Raw genomic sequence first — 25,524 nt, forward strand, 5'->3', positions numbered from 1 at the left:
TTTTCGCATACTTTGAACTGGCCGAGACCAAAGTGAAGCTGTGCAACATTGGTACAGTGCAGAGGTGAGATTGGGACCTGCTTAGTATTACCAACGGGAGTTTTGAGCTGTAGTGTAAGACAAACAAAGGTTTTAGTGGGAAACTTGAAGCTTGCCTCAATTAACTACCTCTGCTCCTTTTTAAACTACTACTGTCCTTGTAGTTTATTTTGCGCAGATCTTTGATAATGGCTGCATTATCCATTGACTAGTGGGAAAGCGAAAAGCTTTCCTTTTTTGACCAATGAAATAAAGCTTATACGTTTATTTTCTGAAAAGAAACAAGTTATTCTAGAAATCACATTTTAAAGGAGTGGAATCGGGTCTAAATCCTATTGTGCTCAATTTCTATGTCCACATTTTCAAACCCAGTCTCTCAAAATAATTATAAATGCAGAGTAAACCTATTTTGATAAATGTATGTTCTAACGTTTTTCTGTAAGATTTCAGCGGTAGATTTATGCTGTAACATTTACTATGATTCATTTATAATCCTAGGTGTGGGGTATGTTATGTCTAGGCTGCCACAGAAGAAGCTGTATTGAAAGGTTCGTGTCAAACGCCACCACCGCTCATCAAGGAATTAACATTTCATCCTATGGTAAGCCTTTGAACATGTTCGCTTCGGAAGTGGATACAGAGGCAATGTTTGTTCCCGCATATTCCTTATGTAGACTACTAGTTGAGCACATTGGCAATAGCATAACACGTTTTAATGTTTTGTATGATGAATGTGTTGTTGTTATAACACTGGTAATTCTTGTGACTTATTGCGTTCAGTCAAAGTATAAAATAACGTTTGAGAAGACTTGCCTATTTTATTTTTAATCAACTTGCACCATGCGTTCAAATGGAATAGTGACTGATGGGAACCTCAGTATTCCACTCTTTAGTCTGTAATTTGAAAAAAACTAAAAAAACTATAGTGTAGCATATGCCATGTGCATCTTTCAGACGAAGGTACTCCTGTCTTTTTATTTTTAATTTGAATCATATACACTTTCTTACATTTTCCGTCCACAAGTGTTCAACTAACAAATTCCTTTAAAATATTAAACTATGACACAAGTGTTGTGAAGTTGAATAGATTTTAGGTGGCCATATCAATTAGTTACTATATTTGATAGTAAATCCCAAGTTGTTGAATATGGTATTTTACAAGCTACTTTTATGAACAGAATGGCAGTTTGAGCAGGTGACACATGGAGGACTCCTGGTGCATCATAATATACTAATTATACTTGTTATAGAATGGGCTATTCCTGTTATTTTATTTCCTTTTTTAATTGCTACAATAAAAAAGACCAATTAGGGAAGTCATTTGAATGTGGTGAGCTGCTTTTTCTTGAAGTGTGAGGTGGTATGAGGATCATTAGTCACTATATATCCTGTTGAGAATCTCAAAATAGTGCTGACGAGAATGGTTCCAAGATTGAATTTGGGCAATATTTCAGAAATGCATGCCACACAAATACTATTTTGAAAAGTTCTAAGAGTCTGCAATTCATTCTGTATTTGTGTGCAAATCAAACATAGAGAAAACAATTTGAGAGAGAATAAGAATTTGTGTGTTTTTGCAAGCATGAGACTCGGTGGCTTTTTTATTCAAATAAAGGATTCATGTTTGCTGTACTATCCAAGGTAGTGTTACAGCTCCTCTTTGTTGGGTTTCATGATAGCCAAGGCATCTGCAGTCCATTTCTGAGCTTTGTAATGCAGACTGTGGCTTTTCTCTAGACTTGCTGCCACGTCATGAAGTCCTGATCAAAGTTAGGCTCAGTGTTGCACTCCCACAAATCTTGCTTATTTAAGACCCACATTTGTATGTTTTTTGTTTTGTGTTATGTTTATTACTTTGCTGGCTGCTGAAGATGCTTGCTGGTGCTGACGGCCGGGGGCGGTTGCTGAGGAAGACTTGCTGTTGGAGTGGAGGCACTGCGGGGCCGGTGAGGGCCCATGAGTTGAATGCCCTGGAGCGTACCTGCTTCTCTGATGTGATTTGCCCAAGCGGGGGGGTCGGGCGTCACCTGCCTACAGCTTAACCTCCAGGGGCCGGCCTGCCTCCCGAACGCAGTAGTGCTGAGGTGATCCATGCGGACTGCGAATAGGGCCTGGTGCCACGGTCGTTGCTTGCCGACTCGGGTGCTATTGTCGTCCTGAGCTCCTCTGTGCTGGGGTCTTGGCCCTGGACCAGGGCATTCATAGAGGTCAGGGGCGTGGCCTGAAGGGATTGGGTCCCGCCCCATGAGACACTCTAGCTACTTATGGTGTTGCTCCTAGTGCCCCCCCCCCCTTTCTTTGGAGGTGCAGTAGTGGATTGATGGAGAACTCGCCCTGGTCCCCCTCCCCCTGCTTCTGCTTCCTCCTGCGAGGGAGATTTTCATCCTGGGCCCCCACTGCTTGGCGTCTACCGCTGAAGACCTACTGCCACACCACCGGGTCCCCCCCTGGCTACGCCGAACGCCCTTCCTCACCCTTGAGGTTCGGATTGAGGGAGGGTCGCCTGGGGTCCTGGCCTTCCCTCCTTTTGTTTTGCCTCTTTGCCGACGGCTGCCAGCCGTGGTCCAGCTTGAACCTATATGACTGATTTTGCCGCTTGTCACCTTGCCTGATGGGAAGGATAAGGCTTCACGTACAGCGCCAATGCAAGCCAAAACAGACCAGTACACAACTGGCTCCTCCGGTGGTTCCTCTGGCCCACCTGCCGGATATGGGCCCACTTCCTCCATTGCCGACCTCACTGTGATACTGCAAGCGATCCAGACCTCCCAGACAGCGGTGGAGAACAAGATCGGCGAAGATCTCATGGATGTGGCTTTGCTGCGCTAGGATCTATGTAATGCCACAGCCCGACTAGCGGTGGCCTAGTCCTGAATCTCTTCGACAGAAGAAATAGCCACTGTCAAGAAGCAGGTCTCCACATTGCTCACCCGAACTGCCGATCTCCACAGACGTGCCGAGGACTCGGAAAACCGCTATTGACGAAATAAAGTCTACTTGATAGGGGTCCCGCAGCGGACTGAGGGGGATGACCCCCAACAGATGGTGGACTATGTGGAACGCTGGATCAAATCCTGGATGCCCACGACTTGTCTGTCCACATGGTTTGCCATTGGGAGAGCTCATCACGCCCTGACCCCTAAGCCTCTGCCTAGTGCCTCACCCCGTCCCATCATTACCCGCATCCTCCAACTACCGAGATGGACGCCATTGTGGGAGAGGATGGTCCGACTGTGGGCCTTTTATCCACTGGGGGAGGCTTGGCTCGGATGACGGCGCTCTCTCTGACATCGATTGCTGTCTTCCTCTCTCATCCACTATTTTGAACACTTTTTCTCTGCCTTACCTTACCGTCCTACCTGACCCTTAGAAGTTCTCTAACTGTTTGTAGGGTGGCTGCTGTTGGCCAGTCTTAATGTTCTCTAATGATAGCACCAGGGTTTCTGACCTCTTTAAGATGTACATGATGTTATGTTTATTGGCTTCTCTAACACACCTTTGTTACAGGGCGACTGATGCTTCTAGAATAGAAGTGTGGGGAAGGGTGGGAGTTGGGGGGATGGAGCTCTATTTGCACCATGTTGATTGCTTTTGTTACCTTTCCTTTTTCTTTCCTTAGGTATGGCACACACACTTTCTCTATTCACATACGCGGTCCTGGGGTGGAGTCCTTTCACAACACTTCCCTGACACACTCATTCCTACTCCCTGCCCCTCGCTGACATGAATTTCAGAGTCCTGTCCTGGAATGTTAATGGTGTGTTGGACCGAGTGTAGAGGGCAGGGGTCTTTACCTTTGTACACCGGCCTCGCCCGGAAGTCCAGTTACAGGAAACTCACCTCACGGAGGAGCTTTGCCCTTTTTTAGCTCGCAAAGGCTATGATAGTCTTCCAATGCGGGGTTTTCCCAGGGAGTCAGGGGGGTTGCTATTCTTTTATGACTCTCCTTCCCTTTAGTGTTGAAGTGCATAACTCGTGACCTGCAGGAACCCTATCTCACCGTGGAGACGCAGGTGGTGCTTACATACCACCCGCTTTGCAGTCCAGCGGTCTTGCCTTCTTGTCCGTCTTCCGCGCGGTCTCACAATAACAGGGGGTGACTTTAACGCAGTGCCCGACTGGTATTGGATTGCTCTGGTAGCCCCACAGCGGCGAGGGCGGCTGGTGCCTTTCGTCTCACGGATTGGGCTATCACCCTGGGTCTCTGTGATGCGTGGCGATTCTGCATCCTCGCAATCGGCAATTAACACACACCTTGGCGGCTAGCCACACTCACTCCCGAATAGACCATGCCTTCTTACCCACCTCTGACTGCCGATTGTTGGCCGAGACACCGATTCTGCCCCATGGCATTTCGGACCACTACCCCCGGCTCCTTCACCTTGGACACCCTCGTATGGGTCTGGGCCCTATGTGGTGCATAAATGCCTGTTACTTCCAAGATGGGGAATACACCGACACCCTTGGGTCTGTGCTTCGAACCTACTTCGATGAAAATGAGGGCTCTGTCGGCCGTGTAGGAACACTATGGCCAGAGATCAAAGCAACATTGCAAGGCTAGTAGCTATATTAGGGCCCAAGTGCGAGAGCATGGTGTACTGATTGCCCAGTTGGAGGCACATGCCCATCACCTGGAACAGCAGTTAGGGTCTGACCCCCAGTTCGATGCCTCTAGACAACTGGGCTCATCCGGGAAGACATTAGTCTACATTCCCTTGAAGCTGCCAAACACCTCTGGCGGGCTACAACGGCTAGGATCTACAGTTGATAAGATAAAAACAGTAAACTATTCTATTGGCTGGTTTCCCGACAACAGGCTGATAGGATCATCCCTGAGATCTTCAACAATGCCGGTCAGTCTCATCATTCCCTCTGCGCAATAGCCCAAACTTTTGCTTAATATTACCAAACACTATATGCCAAGCCAGTGAACGGGGATGGGACAGTGCCCCTGAATTTCCTCGAATCGATTCCCCTCTCCAGGTTGCCTCCTCATGTAGCCTGTACGCTGGACGAACCTCTTTTGGAGGACGAGATGGGGAAAGCCTTGTCTGGAATGGCGCCGGGTGAAACCCTGGGTTCAGACGGCTTCCTCATGGAGTATTACACCACGTTGTGGGAGACTCTTATCCCTCACCTTCTATTGCTATACCGGCAGGGCTCTCAGGTTGGGTCCTTCGCGCAAGAATTAGAATCTGCCACCATAGTTTTAATACTGTCGGGAGGAGACCGACCTTACGCCCTTCAACGTGACTCACCTACCGTGTAGAAAGACAGCGCTCTCTCGAACCAGGAAGCGCTCAGATGCTACGGCAGCTAAACCCTGCTTCGTGACCATTCCCCTACAGGAAGAAGGAGGTTCCTGTGAAAAGGAAAGCCAATCGGATGTTCAGGCAGCTGGTTAAAAGGCGGTACCGAATGAAGAGGGACGTTGGGAGGAGGAGGAGACCTTAAGGTGGAATCCGGACGAGTGGCTGAACGCCATGGCTGAAGGAAGCAAGGAGACCCTGAGAACAGGAGGCGAGGAGACAAACAACGACTGGTGACGAGTGGTCCAAAGAGGGGTGGAGTCCTCCCAGGTGGAGTGGAAATGCAGCCGCAACCCAGGAGAGTTGCGGCCCGGATGGTGAGTAAACCTTACAAGGGCCTGGGGTTCTTAACTTCGGGGACAGGGTAGGAGTGCGAGGGAGCGGGGAAGGAACAGGAGAAGGGTTGGGGAAGCTCTGTTCTCACAGCGACTGGATGCAGATTTTCAGTTTCATCACATCCTAATCACCCCTCCCTCCCTTCACAGTTTTCCTCTATTGTTTCTTTGCTGTGTGAAAATACAACAGTACCAGCGTATCTTTTATGTGACAGATAGATGTTCCCCTGACTTCCGGGTACACAAACAAAGCTGCATTTCCACACATGAAGGGTTGTTATAACTAGGAAAAGAAAGAGGAGGGAGAAGGGTTGGGGGGGCGGGGGAGACAGTTGATCCCAGCAGGAGACAGAACTGAAGGAGAGGCAAAACTTGACAAGATGGGGCATGAGACCAGAATTATATATATTATCTACTGGCAGTCGCCAGTAGATAGTTATAGTTCGGGCCGAGTTGCCATAGGAAATCTGAAAATTCTATTTTGAATAACTTTGGCGCCGGTTGACGAATCCTCGCGAAATTTTCAAAACTAATGGGGTGCTCCGTTCAGCTCCTACCCTGAAAGTCTCGGGGTGATTCGTCAAGCGGGGGCCGAGAAAAAAGGGGGGTCCCAAAACACGTTTTCCCCATGCATTTTTCCATAGGACCTTTAGTCGAAGGTACAGCCCGAACGGCTGAACAGAATTATTTGAAATTTGGCAGAGAGGTAGTCCTCAGGTCAGGGAAGTGCCTTTTGCAGGTCTGGTGTCAATCTGTTCAGTAGTTCCTGAGAAAATAGCATTTAAAAGCATATAAATATCTATAAGCGCGCACCGTGCGAGCACCCCAACGTGTGCGAGCGTAATTCTGATTCGTGGTTACATGTTAGTCAACGTTCGAATCGGTCGAAATCAGGAAGTGTCGGCCGCCATTTTGTTTGTTTTCAGTACGAGAGTGAAAAAGGAAGGTGGCGAACGTGAAAAGGGGGCAGGGTAGAGAGTTCCTGACCCCTAGCCTTTGTCAGGGGGTCCCTGAAGGACCCCGAAGGCAGAACATTTAAAAAAAAAATAATAATTTTAAAATTGCGGTGGTGCGCGCACTGCACGCATGGTGAAAAACCAAAAAAAACCCCATATTTAATACGTAGTTTATTGTGAAATAAATATATAAAAAAAATAATAATACATAAAAAAATTAGCATTTCAAAAAACGTACAAATTCACTGAAAAAAACATAGGTTTCACACACGTTATAGTTAGGAATTAGCATTTAAAAAACCTTGCAAATTCACTTAAAAAACCATAGGTTTCACACATGTTATAGTTGGGTGGATATTTCACTCGTAAAAAAACCATGAAATTCCCCCGTTATAGTTAGTTCAGATAACTATAACTCGCGCGACCGCCACTCTATCACAAGGATGATGTCATGAGTGATGCCACTGACCATGTCATGAGTGATGTAATATGTGACATCATGAGCAGTGGATTGCGGGCGCGCGAGTTATAGTTATCTGAACTAACTATAACGGGGGAATTTCATTGTTTTTTTATGAGTGAAATATCCACCTAACTATAACCTGTGTGAAACCTATGGTTTTTTTAAGTGAATATATATATATATATATATATATATATATATATATATATATATATATATTCACTGAAAAAAACATAGGTTTCAGAGACATTATAGTTAGAAATTAGCATTTAAAAAACCTTAGAAATTCACAGAAAAAACCATAGGTTTCAGGGGTGTTCTAGTTAGCTGGACATTTCACTTGTACAAAACCATATAAATTCCTCCGTTATAGTTAGTTCTGCTAACTATAACTCGCACGCCCGCAATGCACTGCTGATGATGTCACATATTACATCATTCATGACATGGTCAGTGACATTATTTTCTTTTTTTAATTTATTTTTTTCCAATTTTTTTTCGGAGTTGCGCACCCAAAGCGTACACATCACGATGGGTGTGCGGATTCTAGCCGCCATTTTAGAAACGTTGTGAGGATCTGCGTACGGTGTGCGACGGCTGCGTGTTTTTCAGTTACATCATATACATTTAATATTACATAATGTGCGCGATTGGTATGCGACCAGTCCGCGACTCCTGCTCCCACGCATTCGCGACATGCTCATTATGGTACGCGGTGCTTGCGCGTGGCGGGTCCCGCGTGACGACATATACGTGCTGGGGTGCGCTGGGTGCGCGACTCCTACAATTTTTCTTTATGTTCTATAATGATATGTATGTGTGTTTAATATACATATTAGGGCAAAAGACTATCTAAGATATTCGTACAAATAATATATTTGTACTTTATAATATATATTTCAAACAGTCTCCATTTTACCGGGGGCCCGACCCTGCAGGGCGGACTCGTTAAACAGGAACGGAGAATCCTGTCGATTTGGGTTTTAGCCAGGAACGAAAATAGAGCCCAACTCCGACTTCTAATTCAAATACAGACTTTTATTCGTATTGTAATATATATACGAAGTCGCGTCGAGTGCGTGCTTCGCGAGTGCAGAGTGCGCGGATCCCTTGTGACCTAAAAAAAAAAGATTTCATTGGTTGATAACATTTCCCACTGTAACTATTGAAGGACCCCACCCATTTTAATCATTCTTGTTGGAGCATCTTTAGAGGGACCTCTCTTTTCCTACAAGAACCCTTTTTGCTTGTTTTTTTTGGTGTTTTTCAAAAAATATCAAACAAAATGGTATCCTGACAGCAGCAGCAGCGGGAGGAAGTATCTTCTGTAGAATAATTCTTGCAGGAGGCACCACGTCCACAGAGGCCGGAATCTATCGTGTGGAAATTCTTCACTTTTCCACCTGGAGAGAAGAAAGTAAATGCGAGAAAGGTGACGTCCAAAATTTGTGACGGAGTCCTGTCAAGAGGCAGTGAAAAAAAATACACTTGTGGCACTGCTTCTATGTACAAGCATCTCCAGACCACACATCCTCTCAATCTTGCTCGGGAGGAAATGAGGCGAGCTGCTTTGAACCCCTCACCTGCTGTGGCAAGTACATCTGGAGCGTCCTCAGGAACACCTGCAATGGACATTAGGCCAGAATTCGCCTTTCTCGAGCAACACTGCGTGAAGTGTAAGAAACTTGTATGCTTCGGTGAGCAGTCGGTGGATGCAGTTGGTGCTGCGCAACGCAACCATCGTTGTTAATTTTTTTGTTTTTGGAATGATAAGTAATTCCAAATGTTTCCTGTTTTATTCGTTCTTTTTTTTTCCATTTTTTGAAAAAACACCCAAAAAATACAAAATTGTTCACATTTCAAAAAAAAAAAATACAAAAGAAAAAAAAAGTTCTCATCAGAACTACCTTATATGGTTAAAAAAAACTATAATTGCAAGGTAATGTGTGAAAGTTTGGTTGAATATATGTATACAGCATGATTGACTGAAAGAATGCATTAGTAGTGTATGGGGAATTTATAGGTCAAGATTTATGACTAAGTACTGCAGCGTGACACTGCAAGCTCTTTAGCTGCACTGCACTGTGGCACCTCCGAAGCACAGGGATGTGACATATGTACATGAATATGTTGCAACTCTGTGCTTCCCTCTGCACAAACTGCAGCCATGCGGTGAAACAGGCACCCTTGCACCATGGTGCAAGGATGTCTGTGTCGTGTGGAGATTGTTTTTGTGCAGGAAGGGACACCTTCCTGCACAAAAATAATCAGTAAAGGCATCATTTTCCTCTTTCTATGTATGCTGTGGAATGCAGCATGCATTGAAAGAGGTAAAAATGAGGAGAAATGAAAACAATTCTCCTCGTTGCGCCTTGCTACACCAACTCTAGGATGGCGCAGCATTCACACACACATCTCCAGATTTACGATTTCTAATAAATCTGGAGATGTCTTGTTCTATGGGTGTTGCGTGGGAACACCCACAGCAACACCTATGGGCCGCCCCTTCAACGCAAAGTTCTGTGTATGAAGGGGTCGTTTTTACAAGGAGAAGAAAAACCACGCTTTTCCTCTCCTTGTAAATATGAAGGAGTGCCTGGCGCCATCACTACGTTACAAAAAGTGATGTACTGGTGGCGCAGGGTGCTTGTAAATCTGCCCCATAAGTGCTTAGGTTTTGGCAGACTGATACAATAAGAACATAGTCCTGGATGGGTGATTAAAGAATTGCATAAGACTGACAGGAGGTATCCTATGCTGCATGGGTACTACTTCAGTATTTAATGGAGTGGACCAATAGTATGTATCTGCTTAGAGATTTGTAGGGATTATGCACAGAATATTTTATGTGTACTTGTGTTGGTGCCTAGGTCATTTTTATAAGAATACCACTAGTAACTGGAATGATGACGGTGCTGCAAACAGAGTGAACACTTAATTTATAAGTGTTGAAGTATTGGTGGAGTGATAGGATAAGTAGATAGTGGTAGATAAGTGATTAAAGAAGTGCATGGGACAGACTGAACAATTCCTACACTGCATGAGTACTAACTGGGTAGTTAGAAGAGTGTATCAATAGTATGTTGCTAGTTAGAGGTCTGCTTGGATAGTGCACAAAATATTATGGATGTACTTGTGTTAGTAGCTAGGACATGCCATAAGTTCATGAATAGTAACTAGAATAATTACAGTATTACAGAGTGTATAGTGAATTTATAAGTGCTTAGGTATTGGTGGAGTAATAGGATAAGTAGTGCTGGATGGGTGATTGGAGAAATGCATCGGACAGACAGGAGGATTCCTACACTGCATAGGTACTAACTGGGTATTTAGAAGAGCGTATCAATAGTTTGTAGTTGGTTAGAGATGTGCATGCATAGTGTACAAAATATTGTACCTGCACTTGTGTTTTTGACTACGCCATTCCTTAAGGATACGACCAATAAGTGGAGTAATTTCAGTGTAGCAAAGAAATTGTGTGCTGAATTTATAAGTGCTTAGGTATTGGTGGAGTGATAGGATACGTAGATAGTGCTGGATGGGTGAATGGAGAAGTGCATGGGACAGACAGATGGATTCCTAGACCGCGCATAGGTACTAACTGGGTATTTAGAAGAGTGTATCAATAGTATGTAGCTGGTTAGAGGTCTGTATGCATAGTGTACAAAATATTGTACCTGCACTTGTGTTAGTGGCTAGGCCATTCCTTAAGTATATGACTAATAACTGGAGTAATTTCAGTGCTGCAAAGAGAGTGCATGCTAAATGTATTAGTGCTTAGGTATTGGCAGAGTGATAGGATACGTAGATAGTGCTGGATGGTTGAATGGAGAAGTGCATGGGACAGACAGAAGGATTCCTAGACTGCATAGGTACTGAGTATTTAAAAGACTATCAAAGCTATGTAGCTGATTAGAGGTCTGCATGCATAGTGCACAGAATATTGTAGCTATGCTAGTATTAGTGTGTCTATTGTTTCGAGAATGGTAGTCTGTATTTTAGGGTGTGAGGAGGTGCATCAGATGATTACGTAGATGATGTCATCAGTGATGTCATTTGAGCTGTCATCAGTGATGTCACTGACCATTTCATGAGTGATGTAATATGTGACGTCATCAGCAGTGCATTACTTTAATCCAAAAAGCTGGCGCCCATTTGCATATAGCCAGGTCTAAACTGGGGTGGCATGGTGAGCAAAAGAATGATGTATTTAACCCAGATCTCTTGACTGGGGGTGAATGTTTTGATTTGTTCTGCGTTCCGTCCATCAATTGTGGGCCATATTGGCCTGGCCACGATGTGAAAATTCAGGAATTGATACAATAAAGAAAAGAAAACAAGTGTTAATATGCACACAATGTCATTTCAGCATATCTTGCCCTGTGACCGCCATACCTGTATGTTCGTTAACGTGAATTATTCATAATAAACATACTTAGAATTGCAAACATAAACAATGGACTACACATTATTTTAAAGTGAAAGGCTATCGGCCATATTAATCTGGGCACGTTGCGTATTGTAATGGTTCCTACACGAAAAGGAAAACAAGCATTGGCATAGCCAATAGGTCTCGCTTTTGGGACCTTATAAGTATTAAGTTATGCAACGGTTGCATGGCTAAACACTTATAAGGTCCCAAAGGTGAGACCTATTGGCTATGCCAATGCTTGTTTTCTTTCTCATCGCGGCACAGGTGCTTTACTTTTAACATTAAAAGTAAAGCGCCGGTGCCGCGATTATAGCAAAAGTAAAGAAATAGATGTTTGTTTCTATTTCTTTACTTTTGCTATAATCGCGGCACCGGTGCTTTACTTTTAATGTTAAAAGTAAAGCACCGGTGCTGCGATTAGCAAGCTAACAATGCTACCGCCAGCCACAGCTTGCAGTGCATGTGCGCGAGTGGTGCGCGTGCAGCAGTAATCACGCCATATGGCGCCTCTGCTGAAGTGCGCGCACATGCACTGCAAGCTGTAGCCGGCGGTAGCATTTTTTAAAGCCCTTACTAAAGTCTCTCCGAGCAGCGCATGCACGCTGACTCAGCGAGACCTAAAAAGGGGTGTTAATATACACACACTATCCCTAAATAAAGTTCCAGCGATATAGTTCCATTCCATTCACAACTCATTTGGGATGTCATGAGTGATGTAACTGACCATGTCAAGAATGTCTGAGGTCATTAGCAGTCCATTCCGGGGGTGTAAGTTATAGTTAGCTCAGGTAACTATAACTGCTGAATTTCACTGGTTGTGTATTAGTGAAATCTGAGTCTAACTATACTGTCCCTGTAATCGTTGTTTTTTTCAGCAAATTTCTATTTTTTTATTTTAACGTTCAGTAAGATGCATATCACAATGGATGGTGGGGGGTTGGAAGCAGGGGTGGCATTGTGCTGCCCCCACCCAAGCTTGCTGCTCCTACCTTCCCTCCTCCTAGCCATCCATTGTCCAAGTCCCTGCTCCCTTATTACAGCCCTGTGTGGCCGTTGTTCTGCCACTGGCCTTCCCGCCTTCTCTGAACAGTTAGCTTGCTGCCCCATCCACCTCCTCCCTATCCTCTGTTGTCTGAATCTATGGACTAGCCTCCTCCCTCCTGCCATGCATGGTCTGATGTGCTGCCACTGCCCTCCATTTAGCATGATGTACCAGTCCACTCCTCCTGCCCTCCATTGCTATGCCCCATCATTGACCTCCTGCTTAGCTTCTGTGCTTAGCTTGCTGCCCCTATTCTCCTTCCCCCTGCCCTCCGATGTCTTTGTGCATGCCACTGCTCCATCCTTTTTGCCCACCATGTTCCATGGACCTGCCACTCCTATCTACTCTGAGTGTTCTGTTGAGCTGCCACTCCCCTCCCACCTGCCTAGCATTGTCAGATGACTGTAACCTGTTCCTGCCACCTCCACCCTGCCTGTTCACATTCCATGCCCCTATCCGCTTCCACCTGTCCTCCATGGTCCAATTTACTGCCACACCCTTCTGCCCTCCCTGGTCTGTTGTGCTGCAACTGCTCCTCCTTCATATCCCGCGTGGTCTGCTGTGAGGCCCCTTACCCTGAACTCTCTCGTCTGTTCCCTGGTCCCGACCCTCCCTTCTATCCTCCATGCACCCTCCTTCTTGCCCATCATAGCCAGTGTGCTGCCACTAACCATGCACGGTCTTCTGTGCTGCCAAGGCCCCTCCCACCTTCCCTCCATGGTCTCTGTGTATGACATCATAGTCTCACTGTTGCTCTCCATGGTGTGTCTTGCTTCTAGTGCCCATCCTGCCTGACCTCCATGGTCATCTTGCTGCTCCTGCCCTGCCCCCTTGCCCCCAGCCCTCTGTTTCCATGTGCAGACCCCTATTCCCTCCCTCCTGGCTTGTCTGTTCCATTGTAATGCCCCTGATCCGTCCCTCCTGCTTTTTATGGTCTGTTATGCTGCAGCTTTCTCTCCTGTCTGTCCATTATGGTCGGCTAGCTACCATTGCCTCTTTCCCCTCTGTTCTCTGTTGTCCATGTGCATGGTCCTGTCCCCTCCCTATTGCTTTCTATGGATTGTTGTGCTGCACTCCCGTCCCGCATGCCCTGTGTGGTGTATTGTGCTGCTGCAAACCCTGATGCCTGCTCTGTAGGGTCAGTTTGGTGCACCTCTCCATGTCCCTCCTGTCCTCTGTTATCCGAGTCCATGTCCCTACCCCAATTCCTCCTGCCTTCCATGATCCAATGTAAAAACATTGGACGTTTCCTGGCTGAAACGGGTCTGTTGGCATGTATGGTTGTACTACCACTGCCTCTTCCTTCTGCCCACAATGGTCTATTATATTGCCACAGCCTCTCTTGCCAGTCCTGTATTGTTGGTTTGTTGCCCCTGCCCCCCTTTCCACCGCCCTCCATAGTCTGTTGTGCTGCCACTGCCCTTCCTGCCTGCCCAGTGTGGTCAAATTGTTGCCTCTGCACCCTCCTACCTGCCTTCAATTTTCAGAGTCCGTGCCCCTGGCCTCTGCCTCTCAACAGTATCCTAATAAACAACTAGAGTGCTAACATTCTATAATTATTACAAAAGTGTGGAACGCCTGACGTCATCTTGATGTAATCAAAACTGTAATACCTAGAGCATTTCCTTTAGAAATTACATATATGAGAGGGTCTTATTTGCATTAAAATTATGGTTAGTGCTCTAAAAAACTAAAATGAGGACATATTTTCTGAGTTTTCAAATCGCGACAAAGCACTTTTAAATTATTTGTTATGTTTGTTTTTTTTATCCAGTTGACCACTTGATTAAATGTTGCACTTAGGGGAGAGGATGTGGTGTTACTTCCAGAGCTGCAGACTTTGCAACTGGGGAACCAGGTTGGAGTTTCTGCTTCAGCTCGACATTCTGTGATTCTGGTCAAATCACTTAAGCTCCCCATGTCTACAATCAAAATGAATTTGTTCTTGTGTGATGTAACCAATGCTCATGTAAAGCACTCCGATACCTGACAAGTCTGCACTATATAAAACTTCAAAAACACAAAAAATAAAAAGTGTTTTGCACACTTCTGTCATTGGGCTACATGTGGGCTACATCTGGGTGATATTTGTGCTACATTTGGGCTCTTTTATCTCTGGTGGCCATCTTGGGAGATTTATCTGTTATGAAGTTTCCTAATTTCCTCATTTACTGCAGTCTCCTCAGTAGGAAATGCTTTCAGTATTTTGCTTTGATTCCATCAAGAAGGTATTCAGATATGTCACACATTTGCCATAAATTCGGAATGCTAGCACTCTAGTTGCTCATTAGATCACTGTAGTAAAGCTACTGCTCACCACGGAAGTCTGCTGCTGGTATTAAAAGTGTATGTTTCAGTCTGCATGTCAGAATTTTTTTATGAAATGGAAGAGGATTTGAGAAGTCACTCAAAATGTGCCCTAATTTCTTTCTTCAGCACTAATCATAGTTTCTATGGCAAAATGAACCCCCTCATTGGGTTCCTTTTTAAATTAAATGTTTTAAGTGTTACCAGTTTATTCCAATCAAGATGGCTTCAGGTGTGCCATACTTTTGTAGTAAGACAGTAAGCGCTCTAGTTGTTCTTAAGAACACTCTGGGACCTTCTGTCATTGGGCTATACTTGGGCTGCATCTTGGTGATATTTGTGCTACATTTGGGCTCTTTTGTCTCTGGTGGCCATCTTGGGAGACTTATTTGTTATGAAGTGTCCTAATTTCCTCATTTACTGCAGTCTCCTCAGTAGGAAATGCTTTCAGTATTTTGCTTTGATTCCATCAAGAAGGTATTCAGATATGTCACACATTTGCCATAAATTCGGAATGCTAGCACTCTAGTTGCTCATTAGATCACTGTAGTAAAGCTACTGCTCACCACGGAAGTCTGCTGCTGGTATTGAAAGTGCATGTTTCAGTCTGCTTGTCACAATTTTTATATGAAATAGAAGAGGATTTGAGAAGTCACTCAAAATGTGCCCTAATTTTTCTTTCTGCAGCACTAATCATACTTTCTATGGCAAAATGAACCCCCTCATTGTGTTCCTTTTTAAATTAAATGTTTTAAGAGTTACCACTTTATTCCAATCAAGATGGCTTCAGGTGTGCAATACGTTTGTCATAAGTAGGACTGTTAGCGCTCTAGTTGTTCTTCAGAACACTCTGGGAAGCTGCAGTAGAACACAAAGGAATCAACTGACAGTCTCTGCCCTTGTTGGATGTACATGTTTTACTGAGAATGTCAGACTTCATTCTCACATGACTGAGAAAGATAATGTGAATTTACAGAAAATATGCTCTCAGTTTAGTTTATGGATCACCTTCCAAACCTCTGTGGGAAAAGCCTGAGAAAATAGTTTTCTCTCAAACATGATTCATGATATCCCAGCAGAAGGCTTTTTCACATGGTAAAATCACCTTGGAACACACCACAATTCCTAAAGTGAGTATGGTACCATCAACAAATGATTTATAATGTAACTAAAGTTTTAAACCCTTCTATTAACTGCAATGCTTTTTAATGAGGTGCTATCATGTATATTGGTCCCAAGATGGCTACCAACACTTCTTGGATGAAGTGCTGACAGCCAATCAGATCTCACGATGAGATGTGTGGTCAGGCTCCATCCAGATATATATATTTATTTTTCCATTAATATTTTAAAAACTACTGAACAGATTTACACCATTTAACCAATAGGCACGACTCTGAACCAAGGGCTACCTTTTTGCCAAATTTGGTGTAATTCCGTTCAGCAGTTTGGGCTGTAGCTGCGACTAAAGGTTCCTATGGAAAATTGCATGGGGAAAACACGTTTTGGGACCCCCCTTTTTTCTCGGCCCCCGCTTGATGATTCACCCCGAGACTTTCAGGATAGGAGCGGACCGGAGCTGGCCAAAAGTTTTGAAAAATTCACAAAGATTCGTCAACCGGCGCCAAAGTTATTGGGAATAGAATGTTGCGGATTGCCTATGGAAAATAGGTCCTAACTATAACTACCTACTGGCGACCGCCAGTAGGAAGGATGGATGGATAGATAGATATATCCCTATATATCCCTTTCTCCCCACTCCCGGTGTGGTGACGGTTTCTACACTAACCATGAAAGAGACCCTTCAAGACCACTTACCTTCCTGTTTCTCGCTCTTTGAGCTTCCTGGGGGGACAGCCAACCTAACAACCCAGCGCAAAAAGGACCAGAGGACGACGCCCGAAGCCAACACCTGAAAGATCATTTTTGTTGTTTCGTCTGAGGAGCACATAATAAACCCTAACCATTGATAAACATATCAAGCCTCCTAGCTTCTGTTTCAGCCCATCCCTCCCACAAATACCCTAGACGCAACCTCCCTCCACGTCGTATGCGGATTACCACCTGATATTGCTCCTTAACTGTGAAGTTAAAATCTTTGCGCAGATCCTGGCAAATTGGCTCAAGCAGATTCTGCTTGGAATGATTCAACCTAACAAGTGTGGTTTTATGCCATCTTGGAGCATGTGGCACTGCATTCGCCGGCTACATGTGGCTCTGGCCCACCGTCATCGGCTGCCTTCTGACTTAGCCCTGCTCCTTATCGACTTTGATAAGGCATTCAACACGGTGGACTGGGACTACCTCCACGCGGTGTTGACTTGCTTCGGCTTGGGACCACAATTCCGGTGCATGGTTCGGGTTCTCTATTCCAACCCCACTGCTCGTGTTCGAGCGAATTAGGTTCTTTCTGACACATTCACATAGAGCGCGGGACTAGACTTTGGCGATGGAGCCTCTGGCCAAACTCATGCATGCGGACCCTCACTATATTGGTTGGGTCTAGGGTAGGGGGCATCTGCATCGCGCTGTATGCAGATGTCATTCTGGTGCCCAGCTGTGAGTGGTCTCCGATTCCTTATGTTGCTCGAATAGTTTGAGTAGGCTTCAGGATCAACCCCTCCAAGTCGGAGCTGGTTCCTCTGGTGATTTCCAGGGACTGCTTCGATTGGCAAATGACTATTCGCCTCCGTCAAGTTTTAAGTATCTGGGCATATGAGTTGCTCTTCACCCCGAGCTCACCTGGGCCCTTAATCTTCAGCCCCTAGTCCGGAAAGCCCAGTCGGATCTCGTTAGGTGGCGTCTCCTTCCCCTCAATGTCTTGGGGCGTATCGCTCTTTATAAAATGATACTTCCTCGATTTCTTTGCCTTTCAAAATCTAACACTTTATTTAACCCTGACATGGTTCTCAGTGTTAGACGGCACCGCTAAAATGTTCCTCTGCTGAGGTTCCTGGCCGCGCATTGCATTTACCCACTGTCAGCGAGGCCCCTATGACGGCGGCTTGGACATGACCAACCTCTATCTCTATTACCTGTCTTCACACCTCCTTGTCCTCAGCGACTGGTTTAATGGGGTGGTTTGACACCACCTATCGGCCGGAACTGGCACTGATGGACTTTCCCTGTCTCTAGGCCCTGCTCTGTGGGTCTCCGACTCCCCTCTCGATGCCACTTGTTACCTGGGTGGTGTTCCATGCGTGGAAGACGGCCCTTTGCCATGTTCAGTGGGATGGTATACTTGCGCAGCAGAAACAGCTCTGGCATGGCAATTGGCTCTGGGAGGTGGCTGGACGCAACGGTTTTCATTCCTTGGACCTCATTGGTATCCCGAGGCAGGGTGATGTATGGTCGGCGATACACCGGCGTTCATTTCTCGACCTCCAGCAGATGGACAGTCTCATGCGCACCCAATTCTAGAAGTACCTTCAGCTGAGGCATGCCCTCCTCACCCATCCTCTCCACGCCGATACCCTCCCTGAGTTCAGTCCCCTAGAATCCAAGTTACTTATGGAGCTCCTTGGCCACGGCAGGAGATCTCCTATTTATCGTAAACTCATTGTCAACCCTGTGGGAGGGATGGATAGGCCCTGTTGAGGAAGAAGACTGGCGCAATTCCCTAATGGCTCCCGGTTAGCTCACCACCTCCTCCAGACTGAGACTTACTCAGATCAACTATCTATACTCGGTTTACCTTTCCCCGTTCCGCCTGCAGCGAGTGAATTTGTGCCGTACTTCCAGTTGTCCTCGGTGTGGAACCGATCAAGCAGATTTCTATCACATGGTATGGACCTGCACAGCGATCGCTCAGTACTGGGCAAAATTAACCCAGGAGCAGTCGAAGGTGCTGGGAAAAGAGGTACCCCTTTCTCCCATGATGATCCTTTTGGGGGGGGTGTGGGAAGGCTTTGGGGCTTCAAGGGCAGAGAAAGCATTCCTGGGCACGGCCTTCCGAGTAGCACAACGGGCCATTGCTGCGGGTTGGATGTCTTCTGGCTCCCCTAGCATGTCAAGATGGAGACAGGACGTGGACTGGAGAACGCAGCAGGAACATGTGGTTTTTAAGCCTCGTGGCTGCCGTCATAAACGTTTGGGTGTGTGGGAAATGGCTGGATCAATTGTCTTAACTGGATTTGGGTTTGTGCCTGGGGCCTCTTTCGTAAGGTTGCTGCTCTGTTTACTCAATGCATTGCTTTGTATGGACTGCTTATCTCTCTCTCTACTATAACTGTGTGTGCCCTATATTGTGTTCTACTGGCCCAGTCGGGCTGAATTGCAATAAAGTTTGTTTACCAAAAAGAGTTATTGATCAATTCACCTATAACTGGGTATATCCTCTCCAAGCCTTGTTCCCAAATGGACAGAGAAGTTGGATCTAATGGAGACCCTGACTTCACGGACTCATATTTTGCAGTTAGCTCTTCCTCATCAAGGGGTCTAAAACTGAGCAGTTTAGAGCTTTCCTCCGACCAGGAGACGTCTCTAGCGCCACCAGGAAAGGAGTCATATATATTGGCTACCTTTTCCAGGAAGAACTGCGCCAAAACATTGCATCCTTTCTCTGTTGGGGTAGGTAAGGCTGAGACTGCATGGGTTACTCCCATAGTGGTAGCATCTAAAAAGGACAGTGAAGGAGCTGTATGCATCAGCGTGGATATGGTTCAAGCAAACAAGGCAATCGAAAGAGAACAATATCCAGGTCAACACATTGCTGACATAACACAATTAAATTGTGTGAAAGCATTCTCTCGCCTTGATCTGAATAAAGGATGTCATCAGTTAAAACTCGCTGAGAATTGCAGGTAAATTAACTTTTGTACGCACACTGGTCTGTTCCATTACAAAAGACTATGTTTTGGTTTGTCATGCTGTCTCAAGATGTCATTCGACATATCATACAGTCTGTCATAAATGCTTTCAATTATTGTAATGACATTGGTTTCGAGAGCTACACAGCAGGAGCATGATAAAACTCACAAGTATGTAATTTGCTCGCTGATGCAGGTTAGACTTTGTGTGCTGAGAAATGTGAGTTCAATAAGATAAAGTTGAAAATCTTTGGCCATATCTTTTCTGATGGGGGCATGACACCCAATTCAGCTAAAGTACATGCGCTGTCAACTGCTAGTCCCCCACATGATGTTTCCATGTTATGTTTATTCCTTGGCATGGGCAGCTATTGCTCTAGATACATACAAGACTTTGCCACTGTCAGTACGCCATTAAGAAACTTGAGGGAAAATATTTATTTTCATTGATCACAAATGCGAGCTAAGCTTTCAGAAAATCAAACAAGCTACTGAGAAAGCTACTGAAATGGCATACTTTGATCCAAAGCTTCATACTTAGGTTTATGTTGATGATAGCCCTGTCTAGTTAGGCACCATCATTGCACAGCACACACCCAAATGATAGAAGACCTATTGTAGCAGATGCAAGCAGAAGTTTGTCACAAGCTGAATGTGCATATTTACAACCGGAGATAAAAAGCTTAGCAATGGTGTGGGCTTGTGAATATTTCTATGTATTCTTGTAAAAGATCATCAAACATTGCTGACCATCTTTGGCAATTCAAAGGTAAAAAGGTCTCCTCGTATTGAATAAGAATAGAACTACATCATTGTTTATTGTGTTCATCGTACAGGGAAAGATCAAAATCCTGCAGACTACTTTTCATGAGCGCCTCTACAGTGCCTTGGCAATCCTTCCTAGACGGCTGAAGCATACATAAATCTCATTGTGAACTCAAGCACCCCAGTTGTCATTGTGTTGTAACAAATTTTCACTGCCACGAGTCAAGATGGTGACATGCTAAAACTGAAAGGTATTACACTTCAGTCGTGGAATCAGCACTCTCGACCTATTACCAGAGACAGTGAATACCAGAAATTTAAAAATGTCATTGATGTACTGTCCGTTTCCCAGGAAAGCATTGTTCTAAGAAGTTAGAGAATTGTCATTCCAGATAGTCTGCAACAACAGATAATTGAAGTGGCCTATGAAAGACATAGCAGAATTGTTGCCCCCAAATGAGCTCTAGGAGACTGAGTCTGGTTTCCACAGCTCGACGAGAGAGTTGAAAGAGAATTGAAAGCCTGTCATCCATGCAATTGCCTGTCATCTAATACTACTCATTGCCTCTTAAACATGTCAGACTTGTCAACCCATGCAAGGGAAAGAATTACTGTTGAATTTTTCCGCCCCCTTGACAACGGACAAATCCTGATGGAAATCGTTGATGAATATTCCCATATTCCAAAAACAGAAGCTCTATCATTCAAGAAGGAGTCAGTGAGAGATTAGATGTCATCTTATTAAGTTAGCCTGCGATCTTAAAATCTGGCAACGGCCCACGTTTCAACAGCTGAGAGTTCAGAGTCTCTCTCACTCATGTTAACATGAAGCATCAGAAGAGCTCACCTCTTTGGCCACAGGCCAATAGCCTTGTGACACGCTTCATGAGCACTTTTAAGAAAGCTGTTCAGCGTGCTTGTTTTAGAAAAATTCGATCTTAAATCTGTCTTAAACTCTGCTCCTCAAGCTTACCTTTTTACCCCTCACTCAACCACATTGTAAAGCCCTGCAACCTTGATGTTTGGGAGAGCCATGACAACCACATTACCTCAATGGACCTACAGAAAATAAAATACTGAGAAAAAACCTGCATGAAAGAAATGGATCATAAAAAAAAGGAAAAAAGGCCAATGCAGACAAGTGTCAACATGTAAATCACATTGCGTTCACTAGAGAAGATCGAGTGCTTGTTCATCTGCATAGAAAACAAAAGTCTGATGCTCCTTTTGATGCAGAACCATTTCATGTTGTGACCCTCAAAGGACACATGGTAACTCCCCAACGTCCTGGGAAGTCCATTAGTCCATCACGCAAGATTCCTTGCATTTCCAACATATGGCCCATCGCTCATCAGTCACTGAGTTCAATGTAGAGACTGTCTGAGAGAGGGCCACGGCAGAGCCAAGCCACTAACTCAGCTGACAGAAATACCAGGATGCACACAGCTGAGACCAGCGAGCAGAAAATGAATAGTAACCGTGACATAAGTGCAGAACACCGAAGCACTGAGAATGGAAAACTTCACTGAATGAGCTTGTGTGAACTACCGCCAGCCTTATGCAATATGGCTTCATAACAAGGTTGCTTCGAAACACCTGTCACCCTGATTCATTTTTGCAGCGGTGTCAAGTCACCGGTTCACTCACGATCAATATCCTGATGTATTTTTTCGGGTAAACATCTTGAGAGTCATAATTAAATATGGACTGCCCAGTCTGCACTTTGCATTTTTCATCTTATCCTTCTATTGATCTTAGTTTTTTTTATAGCACAAGCCTGTTAACTTTTTATGTTTTTAATTTTATTCTGCTATCTTACAAAAATTACTTTTTGCCAACCGGCGTCACGCTTTCTTAAAATAAAAAAAATAAAAAGTGACTTATAGTTTTAAAGGAGGTTTTTATCATATACATTGGCAATTTGTACCAATGGGTAACTGTGTAACCCGGCTGCCCACGTGTAATGACTTTAATTGAAGATGAACAAACTACTACAACTACATATCTCTAACTGCTGTTGATGCTGCTACACATATATATTCACTAAGATACCCAAAAAGTAGATATAAGTGCTTCTCTTGATCCTTGAGTGGGTGAGAGATAATTTATAAGCATATGTCACTTGCATCATAGGTGCTATGCTTTATATAGTACTTGGCATAACAGTGTCTAGCATTGTTTTATTACATATCTCAATCTGAATATAAATAAAGAACATATCTCCCCATGTATGCACATACAAATCTACCTTGTAATTATCCAACACCTACACTAAACAGTATGTAGCACAACGCTATCAAGTTTGAGAGATTTATGATTTAAATACAGCTTCAGTGCATACTTTCCACTTTCAAATATGAGTGTTCTATCTTCTTTTATAATGGAACAAATAAGACTACAACTCACATAATTCAAATAAAAACATTTGTTATAAGCTCTACATCATATATACACATATACAACTTTAACATCTTCTACTACATTATTACATATTAGTTCAAACATTACTGTGCACTCTTTTTTTTCTATCACTTACTGAATAGACTAAGGGAATACAAGTGCAATATACACCTTCTAAACTAGACAGACAGCTAGTCTGCACCTGAGACAAACTCGATCTTAGTTACTATTACAATCTGACATCATTATCTACCTTATTAATCAATTTTGTTTGTTTGCAAAGACATTTAATTAACATACCAGAATATTGAGTTTGTTGGTAAAATCACCTTTTTCCCCTCTTATTAGATAGATGCAATATTCTCAGGGTTTCTTGAAAACTTAACACAAGAATGGCATACCACTCTCATACAAAGCAACCATAAATGGCAACCTTCAGAACTTTGCGTTGCCTGATACGGCAAAAGTCGGCAAATAAAAACATTCCTTTCATATTTCATTGTTGTAACTGCATTTTTGAATGGTTACTGTCTGTTAACTCTTTCACTCCTGTTTAGAGGTAGCCCACTTGATGACCGTGGCTGGGAAGGAGAGCAGGGAGATGGGTCTGAAGTTCTTGAGGTCTGTAGGGTCGGCAGATGGGTTCTTCAGCAGGAGGTTGATCTCAGCATGTTTTCAGTTGTCGGGGAAGGTGGTGGTCTCGATGGAGCAGTTGATGGTGCAGTGAAGTTCGGGGCGATGGAGGTGGCTGCTCTGTGGAAGATGTGGTGCGGGCATGGGTTGGCGGGGGCTCCACAGTGGATGCTCTTCATGGTCCTGAGTGAATAGTCTGTGGTGAGCGGGGTCCAGTTGAGCAGGATCTGTTGGAATGCAGCGTGGTTGGGTGCGGTGGTATTAGGCATGGTTGGAGGGTCTTGGGTGTTAAAACTGTTGTAGATCTACCTGATCTTGTGGTGAAAGAAGGTGCCGAGCTTGTTGGTCCTGGGAGGCTGGGACATCTATGGTCATGCTGTTGGGCCTCGCAAACACCTTAATGATGGTGAACAGTTCTTTGCTGTTGTGTGCATTGATCCTGTCTTGAAGAGCCATTTTAATAGTCGTTTTGAGGAGGAGGCGGAGGAGGTGGTGTGCGCGGTGATGGTAGCTTTGAAGGTTGTGTGGGTTCCTGGGGTTTTGTTCCTCCATCTTGAGTTGTCTACAGGTGCATCTTGACTCGTGGAGGGCGGGAGTTAACCTGCTGGATTTCTTGGAGTGTTGCTTGCTGGGTTCCTCCTTGAGGAGTGCCAGAGTGTCGGAGCAGTTGGAAATCCATCGTTGGAGGTTGTGTGCTGAGATATTAGCATCGGAAGGTCGGTGGTGTGGTAGTGCTGAGAGAGGCGGTGAAATATTCTTTAGTGACCTTGTTCCAGATACGGTGGGAGGGCAGTGAGGGCAGTGGTGTACGGTGGGTGTGGTGAAGGCGAAGTGCACGCAGTGGTGGTCAGTCCAGAGGAGCTGGGGTGTGGCTGTAGGTGATGTTTTCGCTGGCGAAGACTGGGTCGAGCGTGTGTCCTGCTGCGTGGGTTGGAGAGGTGACTGATGTATGAGTGTCTGAGTGGATCTGTGAGGTGGTGTATGATTGTTTCAATGGGCCTGTGAGTAAGAGCATACGTCCCTGAGTGAATGAGAGTGAATGGGTGCATGCATGGGTGTCTGAGTGAGTCTGTGACTGGGAGGACGAGTGTCTGCGTTTATCTGTGAGTGGATGCGTGAGTCTTTGTGTGAGTGAGTGTGTGAGTCTCTGAGTGTATGAGTGAGTGAGTGCATAAGTCTCTCAGAGGATGTCTGAGTGACTATGGGTGTGAGGTGAGTGGGTGTATGAGTGTCTCACTTGGTCTGTCAGTGCATTTTTGAGTGTCTCTGTGGGTCTGTGAGTACATATGTGAGTGGGTCTGTAAGTGGGTGAATGAGTCTCTGAGGGGGTCTGTACATGGTTGTTTGACTCTCCGAGGGAGTCTTTAAGTGCATGAGTGCCCAGGTGGGTCTTTGAGTGGGTGTAAGAGTCTCTAAGTGGGTATGAGACTGTGCCCATATGTCTGAGTGGGCCTCTAAGTAGGTGTGTGAGTCACTAAGTAAGTCTCTACAAGGGTGTGTCACTCTCAGAGTGTGTCTGTAAGTGGGTTCATGAGTACCTGAATGGGTATTTGCATGGCTGCATGAGTATCTCACTGGGTATGCGACTGGATGTATAAGTGTGTTAGTGGGTATGTGAATGGCTGTATAAGTGTCTGAGTGAGTTTGAGAGTGTACATGAGTCTGTGTCAGTGACAGGCGAGTGTGTACAAATATAGACCTATAACGATGTCGCCACTATATTTGCGATGTTCCATGGGGGGCTGCGCTGGCGATCGTGGCGTTCACACAAATATAGCACACGATTTAAAAAAATCTATTTTGGCCAGTAACCCTCCCATTTCTCAAACATGGGGTCAGAGTATCGCCATACTGACCCTTTATGTTAGGTTTGACACAAATTTTCAGCCTTGGGAACTGTTCCCGATTGATAAAATGGCAGCCGCAACTTCTTCTTCAGCCAATCGGAGCTTTTTGCTGATGCGTGCATTTGCGATTTACTGCAAAATCATTGCAAAATGTCTGCAATCATCGCGAAATGTGAGCAAAATATTCA

At 44.9% G+C, this 25,524-nt stretch overlaps 1 protein-coding gene across 3 annotated transcripts in view; it reads left to right on the top strand.

Annotated features, from left to right (window-relative positions):
- The window catches only part of SCAPER (S-phase cyclin A associated protein in the ER), a 3,109,515-nt gene that overhangs the window by 316,300 nt on the left and 2,767,691 nt on the right, over nt 1-25,524 (top strand). For all 3 annotated transcript variants that reach the window (XM_085643688.1, XM_085643687.1, XM_085643686.1), the window contains exon 2: nt 538-640. In XM_085643688.1, coding sequence (XP_085499814.1) covers nt 638-640 — 3 coding nt within the window. In that variant the 5' untranslated portion in view covers nt 538-637. The remainder of the gene's footprint in view (nt 1-537; nt 641-25,524) is intronic.

This window comes from Triturus cristatus, chromosome 3_1 (genome assembly GCF_964204655.1).
Source record: "Triturus cristatus chromosome 3_1, aTriCri1.1, whole genome shotgun sequence".
Lineage (NCBI taxonomy): Eukaryota > Metazoa > Chordata > Amphibia > Caudata > Salamandridae > Triturus > Triturus cristatus.